The following is an 11,008-nucleotide window of genomic DNA, read 5'->3' as shown; positions in this document are numbered from 1 at the left end:
GACCAAAGAGGCGGATTGTGGAGCTTCCAGAGCCGGATGCGGGTGCCGCAACTTTCCAGGAGGTACTGGAGAAGGTGCGCCGATGACGCGAGGACCAGGCTCGGCAGGCCGTTGAGATCTCAGAGCTAGTTGCTTCGACAGCGCGACAAGGAGCTCCTGCGCTTCCGGAATGTCCAGCTAAGTCCCTCCTTAAATAGAGCTTGTGGGGATACCGTCGCGCGGGGCGAGGGGGAGAGCTTTGCGCATTCGGAGCTCGGATATAAATTAAAGACCGACACGTATGACGGGTCGGCTCCGTTACGGGAATTCTTTTCCCAGTTTAATTTGATAGCGCGCGCAAACGTTGGAGTAACGCGTTAAGGGGATGCTGGAGTCTGTCTGTTTTACCGACAACGCGAAAGTTATGTATGTGTGCGTATATGTATATTACATAAAAAAGAAAGAGAGAGCAATAATACGATACATCTTTCCTTGTCTACCAGATTGCAGCGCCATCTTATTATCATGCAGTCCTCTATTTATCATTCTACAGCTGTATTTGCATTTATAAATTTTTCTCTAACCCTATCTTTTTTTTCTAGACTTTTAATCTTAGTTCCAAGTACACAATATTGTTCTTGCATGTTGTCTCTAGGTCTCTCCGGCCTCATTTTGCAGATATAAACTATAGAATTTTTGTATAAGCAAATATTATCGTCATGTGACAGCTCTACATGCCAAAATATTTAATTTTTTTTCGTTTTTTATATAAAGTCGAGCAGACGGACTTTTATTTTTGTGCGAACTTTAATCGTGTACAAGAAATTTGCAATTCTGTAAAGCCAATTAAAAGATATCCCTAATTAAAAAATGTCGGTAAAACAGAGAGACTCCAGCATCACCTTAATAAGCTTTACGAAATGCGAAACAGTCACGGTTTTCAAACTTAGATCAAAGTGCTGCAAACGTCTGAATGTACAGTGAAATATAATATGGCAAATACAAATATAAAATCGTACCAATTAATTCACCGAAATATTTATTTACTCTGTTCATGCGGCACAACGCCGTCGTATCCAAATATTTCAATACTTCCAATATCATTTCAGTCTGCAAAGATAATAAATAAAATTTTAATTCATGATATCACTTTAATAAATATAACAAATATTGTAACGAGCAATAAACGTCTTCGAATACTTTACAGGAAGCACACGAAAATCGCCACCTGGTTGTTCCATGGATTGAAGAGTGTTTAATAATATCACTGTGAAAAACATTAGAACAAATTTATTTTAATATAATTTAAAAGAATAAAATACTGGCAAATATTACTTTATTACGATTATAATACCTTTCACTAGTTATAGTACAACTTTCAAACACAATTCCTTTTCAAGGTGGAATATATCCAAATGGGCTCTTTCATAATTCGGTGTTAAATTATGGTCATCCAAACACTCATAATACTTGTTAATACTTATTAACAGATCAGTTAAACTCTGTTTAGGATTTTTAGGAACGATTAATTCTGAAGAACCGATAAGCATCACAGCATCTATGAGGTGTTGGAACTGTGACAATTGAGGCATATCCGTAAATTGTAGTCTGAGTCTCTTGGTTTTGAAGCCACAAAATTGTAAAGGCGGGAAAAATATCCGTGATGTCGGAGGAGCCTTCTGAGCCTCTCCAGTCCATAAAAGAAACCATTGATTGTGAAGTTGAGAATTTTCAGCCCAAATTTCAGTTACGTATCCAGGATTATACACTTCATATATAGAAACTCTGATTGGATATACAGTTTCGTGGAATTCAAGCTCTGCAAAACAGAAAATTTTATTACAGTTTTATCTGAACACAAACGTTCTTAATTCCTTAACAATCTTACTTATCGAAACAAATGTTACGTATCGTTACACAGGGTGCTAAAAGACAATGAGTCCTCATGCTGTATGTTGGTCAAATAAGGGACATATGCTGGATGAAGCAAATATTGCTATACAAAAGAGTAAAAAAAGTAGCAAATATTACAAAGTACTATTAATATAACGTTAGATTCCTATATATTTCACAATTTTCTATGAAACTATTAACATCACATATTTATATATACATACAATGGTAAATGTTTTGTCTGTAAACTGTCCATAATCTGGAAAAACCCTGGGTGTCCCAATTATCTTTTTACATGTACGATTTATGCTATTGCTATGTTTCACAAATTGATAGATGAAGTCAACACATAGATTTTCCTTCTTTATTGGTACTTTGCCGACATAGGGCTGTTGATTACAACTCTCACAATGTAAAAATTTATAAGGGGATGTCATCATCTTTCCTCTCTGAAAAGAAACGAGATGTATGCAGTATAATAATCTTATTTAGCATATGTTAAAATGATCTCTTGAATCTCTAAGGAGGTGAAAGTCATTGTCCTTTCTCGTCCCTCATGGTTTATTAAAAAATTATAAAGAAAAAAGTTACATAAAAATGATGTATTTTTACCATTGTCTTAAATATTGTAAATAATACTCAATAAATTTATTTCTCCTTAAGTACGGCGTATGTTTATATCAGAGATATATACCAAAGTACCGTACAATTATCCTGCAAAGATTATTTATATTTATGAGTTTATATCTTGCTTATATTCATGTCATTGTCAAGATTGACAATCAAGAACAACATGTTCGTTCATCAAGGGATATATCGTACTAAAGCAATTATTATTAGGTGGACAATAGCTAGGCATGTTTAGTATAATTTAAATAATTTAAAAAATATCTGCATTTAACAATAATTAACAATGATATTTAAGATTAGTATCTAATGAATACATTTTTTATCTTTATTATGGAGTAAAGATTAGTATATTAACGTCTATTATATTGTATCGATATTAGTTTGAAAGAGTAATTTTTATAAGGTACTAAAATTAGTTCTGCTTACTTAAGATATTAATGAATATGAATAGTTACATATGTATAATTACAAAAAATGTATAAATTAGGGGAAAGTTAGATAAAACAGGGCATTTAAGCTTTTAGAACTCATTATTCACATGCAAAGGTTTATGCGATCCAGTGACAATAAAATCACATGTGTGTATCCATCTCAGTAAATATTTTTTTGCCTGAAATCAGCATTAACAGATTTATGCGATTTATTGTGCCAAACAACACGAAGATTATAACTAGGACACCTTAAATTACATTAATTTTTCTACTAAATCATGAGTCATTTTTATTTCTAAAGAAATAATTTTAGTTAATAAATACCATGTTTGTTTCCTCAAACATGTGTATTAGTTAGATGAAACAAAGCAGCAAACTGTCTAACACATTCAGATAACCTGTTTGTTTTGAGCTGTGTACGCAAAATCAGCTTCCAACGAAGAATGGATTCACTATTATTCTGCAAGATTGCAGCAGTGTTGCAGCAACATTTAACAGCGTTTAGGCAATGTTGCAATCTTGCGATGAATTATTGCTAAAATGTTGCTGAAACCTTGCTGTGCTGTATGGGTATGATTATTGTAGATTAGATAAATGAATAAAAACTGAAAATAATTCAGGTAAAAAAATTTAACTTTAATGATTTATTATAGTTAGATGACTCATTACAAGCCATCAAATCCAAAATACCCCGTTTTGTCCAACTTTGCCTTGATTGAATAGAATTATACATGTTAAATACATTTAAAAAATATAAAAGATAGTAGATTCATGAGATCAATTTGAAGTGAAAATCCTAACATCAATGTACTGGTGTTTTAACTCTTAATTACATATAAGAAATGTTTAAACCAATAAAATGGTTCAAAATTTGTACGCTTTGAACAGTCATGAAAATGTTTTCAAGATCTGATTTAGAATTTTATTGTAGAAGATTATACATACATGATTTTACTCTCAGAGATGTAACTACATTTTTTCTATTACTTAATAAGTTACAATTGATTGTGAGCACGCTAATTTTAACTAATTGATTGGTCAACTTTAAACATTTTTTATTTGAAAAAATAGATACGACTGTGATTAATACATCTATTTATAATACAAATAACCTTTTCACACACAATGGAAAAGTAGCGTGACTCATGAGGAGCACTGTTCAACATCTGAATGAAAAGATTTAGTATACCCTTTTAATACTTTCTTTTAATATGATTTAATTTAGAAATAAATATTTACTTTGTTTTAATTATTATATTTAAGTGTACAAACCTCCAAGGTATAAATATAATAAAATCTTCGTCAACGAGCGAAATGTATTGTAGACTATGCAGTTCGACAGCTAACAAAAATATGAGAGAGAGAGCACGTGGTAAGAGCAACAATATAAGAACGGACTATGAATACCGGCCTAAGTAAAGCCAACGGCACACAATACTATTTCTCTTACTGGATTGCTTACGAGAGCCAATTAGGATTTAGTCTTAAATCATCTGATCGAAAACTGTGTCCTGATTGGCTCTCGTAAGCAATCCAGTAGGAAAAATAGTATCGTGTGCCGTTGGCTTAAGCTGTAAACTTATTATAATAAAATTACAAAATAAAACTTGGAATGAAATATCGAACATAATGAATTGATGAACAGCGAAATCAATGCTTATCTGATTAATCAAATAATTATGTAGTTTTTACAATAAGTCATGTATGGTCATGTAATAACTTAAGTCACGTAATAACACTTGTTTAAAAATTTAAGTATAACGTAAGATTATTTAAACTGTTAATTTAAGATTATATAAACTGTTGTACATCATGACTGTTAGATACGAGTATTAACATTTATTCTCTATTAAACATTATTCTACTTATTATAAAAGTTATATCGGAAAATTTGAACTAGTTATAAGATGAACAAATACACATAATTTGATTTACGAAAAAGTATATAAATTTACACAAAACTATTAGTTCCAAAGATCCAGTTTGACCAAAGAAGACATACTCTATTTACTTGTCAGATTCACTTATTAGCATTGGTCAAAGTTTCACATGCATTATTAATAAAAATTAAAAATAAAATAGACCTCTGCGTTTTAACCTTTCTGTGTAAATTAGTTAGAAAAATATAGCTATTTCTTAATAGCTTTCAGATATATAAATTATTGTTAATATCAATTATTTTAAACCTAAGTTACACAGGATGTGATCAACCATTTGTTGAAGTGGCTCAAACCATTTGTGCCACTTAAACATCTTATAAATAACATATATTTGTGAAAAATTTTCGATACAAGATGTAAGATTAAATTCAAGGTCATATAAAAATCTCCTTGAAATTTTTTAATGGAGAAACCGTGACCTTTTATTATATCATCTTTTTATATTTATTAATTTGAACTTTGTCTGAATTATTTTTTATTTGCCTAATATTTTTTGAGATAGTCAAAGAAAACTTCATAACTTTTCCAAATATTTAACTTATAATATCTCGATAACTATTTTTATATTTAACTTATAATATCTCGATAACTATGTCAGAAGAAAAAGAGGACTTTATGACTTTACTTGGTCTCAAAAATATGCCATTACAATAGTGCCTAAACTTTTGTTAACTTAATAACCTTGGCAGGTTTTTCAAGAAACAGCGGCAGAGGAAAAAGTTCACTTTCCCTTTGACAAATAGTTGTCGAGATATTGTAAATTAAATATTAAGATTATGAAATTTTTCTTGAATATCTCAACAAATATCAGGCAAATAAAAAAAATGTTTTAGACGAAAGGGATATAAATGACTTGACAGAAAAATAAATAACCGAAAGATATTATAAAACTAATAAGGTATTTTACACAAAAAAATTGGCATTACTGGAACGCATATAACAATCATAATTATATTATCATAATATTAAAATTCAGTTTTCATGCAATTTTGTTTTATACAAATACATTTACGAGATGTTATATTATTTAAATTTAAAAATATAATTGTTAAGTGTGTGGTTCTTGAAAAGACAATAATGAAAGTACTGAACTTAAATGTAAAATCAAATTATTAAAATTTATATTAAATCAAGCTAATGTTATCATAAGATGTATTAAACTCTGGCAGCATCTAGTCGTGTTAAATATCTTTTTGTTTTGATATCTTATGTTTCGTGTTATGTTTTTACTAAAAAATTTTGAATTATTTCAATTATATTCATATTATAGTTTGATATTATTAGAATACTCTAGATTTTTATAACATAAAATTAATAATTCTATTGCGTGTTTGAACACATTTATTATCTCATAATTATCTTGTATAACCATATTATTGTTTTATAAACATTACAAGTCATTACAAGTACACCAATAAATTGTAATTTATTGCAGCAAACAAAAAAATAACCAAAACCGTCAAATTTATAAAGTTCTATATATGAATTATCTGTTTTATCACTAAATTTAACTCTAATTTGTCACTAAGTTTAAACCTTAATTTAACCATCTTATCAGTATTAAATTTTTAGTAAAAATTATAGAAATAATATTTTATCACTGTTAAATTGTCAACAAATTTTTGATATAATATTATAGCATAATGTATTAATGTAATATTATTTCTGTGAGTGCAGAATACTTTTTCTCATCCCCATTATACAACTACAAATCAACAATGTCGTCATTTTCATCATCTGTTTCTTCTATTGGATTTTCATCTAAATCAGAATCCAAAATTTCAGATGTTGCATTTGCTAATTCTTCCAAATTTTTATCCACGTCTAGTAAAGGTGTTTCATCTGATGATGTCTAGAAAAGTAATGAATAAAACTTTACTTAATCAAGCTTAGTTTCTTTCAGTCAAAATAAATTTAAAATAACAAAAACCTGTGAAAGAATTTCATGACCATCTAAGTTCTTATTGACAAGATTTCCCATCCAAAATGCTGCTTCACTACCATTAAGGACCAACATTCCTTTGACACTATAAATTAATTTCTCTGATATAGATTTTGCTGCAGGTACATGTTTAAACAGTGGCAAATTCTTTTTCTCTGTGCAGTCGCAACATATGGCATGTAAGTATCTTGTACCACCTAAACATGATATCTATAATGAATAAACTAGAAAAAAATATCTATTTTATGTTATTTTATGTCAATTGTGTGCAAGCACGTGTACATGCATAAAGGGTGTCCCAAATATAATGTCAAAACGTTGGAAGCATAGAGGGAATCCATAAACTAATTGTAAGACAAAAGAAAGAAAATTACAAAAATACAACGCCGCTGAATTGTTTATATTTACATTCTTGTATTTCTCTTATGATTTAAGTACTCAAAGAAAAGTATATTTCTTGTTAGATATTGATTCAAGAGAACAGCTGAGAGGATGAATCATAATTACAGTACACTAAATACGATGAAAACAGTGTCTGGCTACAACATAAATTGCCAGTGCTAGCTATGCAATGCTTGTATTGTTAGAAAAAAGTCAATGTTTTGAACAATACCTTTTATTAAGGAAATGATAATGCAAATAAATAAACATAAATAAAGAAGTAATAAATAAGTGCTTAGATATATATTTGTTTTTGTGATTTGTTTCCAAAATAAAGCAAACCGAGCAAATTTCTATATATAAAAGACCTTTTTCTTACTTTATCAAATCCCTATGCTCCTAAAGTTTTCACATTTAAATTTGAAACACCTGTGTATGTATACACATGTATACGTATATGTATACAAATAGTTAAAAAATAACTGAAAAAAAGACTTTTGCGAACGCAATAACAGATTACAGCTAAAGCCCGCTGCAGACGATGCTATTTTTCCTGCTGGATTGCTTGCAATCTAATAAATTACTATCGTTGCACCATTCAGCACTCAGGATTCCTAGTAATTTAGTAAATTGCAAGCAATCCAGCAGGAAAAATAGCATCGTCTGCAGCGGGCTTAACTCAACAAAATGTATCTACTACTCTCAAAAACAAAATAAAATTCAATTGAATCAATACTAAATATTATGACATTTTTATTAAGAAAATATTTATTTTCAATTTGTCAGATAATTAATCATTAAAATAAAGCTTTTAATCGACCATAACTGGCGATGTGTTTTTAACACAGAAAATTTATTGCGGAAAATATTACCTGAGTCAGAGTTTAAACCATCAAAAGTCGAAAATATACGCGTAGACATCAATCTATACTGTTATTGCAACAAATATTATCATATGTCTCGGTGGTGGAATTGGTGAGACGCCCGCCTAGAGTTTAGGGAAATCCAGGTTCAAACCCTGACTGAGGTAATATTTTTCATAATAAATTTTCTGTGTTAAAAACACATTGTCAGCTATGGTCGATTAAAGGTTTAATTATTGTTAGTCATGTACTGGCGTCAAATAATTCTTGATGTTATTAAAATAAAGATTATAGTTTGTAGACATTCTACATGATTTGTCAATAAAAATAATTATTCCTTACTTTGCATCATTTTCAGAATACTAGTTACATCGTCTGTTTGATACTTCAGATTGTGCTCAAGTATTGGCATACCAGTATTTAGAAATTGTTTTATTAATAGTGGCATGTATCGCAAAAATGTTTGTATGATAGTTTTTTTTTGCAACATTTTACAAATTTGTACAAGTTTTTGAACATTTAATGTAATGTTGTGCCATATCTTTATTCTCTTTGGATCTCTAGAAAAAAATTTAAGCAATAAATTCGTAATAAATCTTTCATAAAAACTTCAATGTATATTAATGGAAAATTCAGTGAATGTTATCTAAAACAATTTGATCTCTACTTTCACAAGAACAAAAAGAAAATAATACTTACGAGTTAACAGCTAACAATGACACATTAATGCCATTAATTAAACCGACGAATAATTTTTTATATAATAAGTGAAAAATATTTCTTTTTACAGAAGGCATTCTGGTCAAGGAATCTTCAATATTTTCAAAATTGCGAACTTCATCTGGTAACCATTCCAAAATTGATGTTACTGTATCTAATGGTGATGGTTCATTGTCTATCCAATTATTTAATAATTGAATAACAGATAAATTATATTGAGAACCAATATGTTTATCCTCAGGCCATTCCAGGCAAAGAAAGCTGTATGCTAATTTTGCTAAAATCAACAAGTTAATGAAGAATTTATAAAATTTTTAATAAGTGTTTATATTACTTACATACCATGTTTACCCTTATACTCTTGGACATAAGTTTCGGAATGTTTCATTATGGATTGACATACGTTGATAAGAGCAGTGGCTAATGTTATTTCTGTAGCAATATCTGACAACGATTCAAAATACTTATATGATTCTGTAACAAGTTCCTTACAAGACTTCAGTGTAGCATTTTCTTCACTGACCAGTTTAGCCAAAGTACGCAATCCCTCTAAAAAGATGAATAGAATGTAAGTAATATGCATATTAGATATTAAAAATACCAATTCTTATAATTAGCTAATAAAAATACTATACCGCGTAGCAATGCATTGTATGTTACACTTGAAAATCCTTTCCAATTAAAAATACTAGTGAGTAGACGCAATAATAATCTTGCACCTTGTCGGAAATTATAATTGTCATCTTGTCTTAATCTACTAACAACATCATCCAATTTTGAACAGATTTTTGGTAATAATTGTATTAAATCGTTCACGAAACACTCAGAGGGTTCATTTTCAAATATTGCCAAAAGTTCTCTTACAAGAAAACATACTTGTTTTATTGATATGCCTTGTGTTTCAGATTGTGATGACACATCTATTTTAACTTCCAAAAGGTAGACTATCTAAATATCATAACACAATATTATCAAACATGATCAATGGTTATAATGACAATTTAGAAGTTATGTATGCAGTATCCCGAGATTACCAGCTACCTTTTTATTTCCAAATATTTTGTTCAACACAAAATAAATTTTTTTCGAAATAAACAATTATGCTTAAAAGTTATACATAAAAAGCTTTTAGTTGTAGCAACCATGTTTTCCGAATTTCAATTTCAAGTTTATGTGAATTTTTTATACTTTATTAGTATATTATAAAAAATTTTTAATTGATACTATCAGATTTTTTTATTTTCACTTTCTACTCCATTTTTCTTGCGTTGCTTTCTCACTAGTCAAATTTTCTATTACCTTGTTGAAAGACAATCTTTTTATTGTATCTATTAAAAAGAAATAGGATTTTCATAAGGTATCTAGTGATTTCAACATTTTTTATCATGTTCCAAAACTAAAATTCAAGTAAAATAAAAGAGTTTACATAAACATAGACTCATAATACTTTACGTCTGAAATAATGGTATGAAATTAGATGCTGTTATTACATTGGTACTATCATTTTGCAATGATAATTACATATAACTTAATATCATTATCAAAGAAAGAAATTTTGCATACATAAATTTATTTTTATACAAATTTTTCCTTTTGACTGAATTTCTATAGTTTTTCTGAAATTAATTAAAAATGGAAGTATTGTATATATACAGGGTGTCCCAACTTAATAACACTCCCTCCAATAACTTTTTATTTTTGATTGCAGAGAAAAACGTTTCAGACAAAAGTTGTTTGGTTTGAAGGGGGACATAAGATTGTGCCATTAGTTTGACCTTGACGAGTTGCTTGAAAGTCACGTGAAGTTACCTTCAATTTTTTAAATGAAACTCCCTATTGTTTATTATACTATCTCATTCTACTAATTAATATGAATAACTTTTGTCTGAAACAGCAAGAAAAAATTTTAACTTTTTTAATGTTTAGCTTATGATATCTCGACAACTGTTTGTTGGAGGGAAAAGTAGTACAGGACTTTTTTACTTGATTGGTCTCAGAAATATGCCGTTGCAATAGCGTTCCAATTATTGAAACTTTCTGTGTATTGTAACATACATAAAATTTACATACACAAAAATTTTCAATAATTGAAGCACTATTGCAACAGCATATTCCTGAGACCAAATCAAGTAAAAAAGTCCCATACTACTTTTCCCTTCGACAAACAGTTATCGAGATATCATAAGCTAAACATTGAAAAAGTTAAAATTTTCTCTTGAATATCTAAAA

At 29.1% G+C, this 11,008-nt stretch overlaps 1 protein-coding gene and 1 long non-coding RNA gene across 4 annotated transcripts in view; both read right to left on the bottom strand.

Annotated features, from left to right (window-relative positions):
• Positions 1-863: 863 nt before the first annotated feature.
• LOC105556864 lies at positions 864-3,423 on the bottom strand. Of its 3 annotated transcripts, XR_001008564.1 has the most exons (4): positions 2,097-3,423; positions 1,334-1,798; positions 1,185-1,246; positions 864-1,089 (listed from the first exon to the last, which is right to left on the bottom strand). It is a non-coding gene; the product is annotated as an uncharacterized LOC105556864 (long non-coding RNA). The 3 variants fall into 3 exon arrangements; XR_001008562.1 differs by having other exon boundaries at positions 1,185-1,798; XR_001008563.1 differs by having other exon boundaries at positions 864-1,246.
• A 2,773-nt stretch (positions 3,424-6,196) lies between these two features.
• LOC105556863 (Fanconi anemia group D2 protein) overlaps positions 6,197-11,008 on the bottom strand; it is a 12,944-nt gene continuing 8,132 nt past the window's right edge. The window contains exons 10-15 of the mRNA XM_012003977.1: positions 9,415-9,727; positions 9,122-9,328; positions 8,759-9,056; positions 8,402-8,619; positions 6,804-7,012; positions 6,197-6,725 (exon numbers count right to left, since the gene is read on the bottom strand). Coding sequence (XP_011859367.1) covers positions 6,579-6,725; positions 6,804-7,012; positions 8,402-8,619; positions 8,759-9,056; positions 9,122-9,328; positions 9,415-9,727 — 1,392 coding nt within the window. The 3' untranslated portion in view covers positions 6,197-6,578. The remainder of the gene's footprint in view (positions 6,726-6,803; positions 7,013-8,401; positions 8,620-8,758; positions 9,057-9,121; positions 9,329-9,414; positions 9,728-11,008) is intronic.

The sequence above is a fragment of the Vollenhovia emeryi genome, unplaced genomic scaffold (assembly GCF_000949405.1).
Source record: "Vollenhovia emeryi isolate VEMERY1.0 unplaced genomic scaffold, V.emery_V1.0 DF939739.1, whole genome shotgun sequence".
Lineage (NCBI taxonomy): Eukaryota > Metazoa > Arthropoda > Insecta > Hymenoptera > Formicidae > Vollenhovia > Vollenhovia emeryi.
This window is presented reverse-complemented; position numbering and strand designations above follow the sequence as displayed.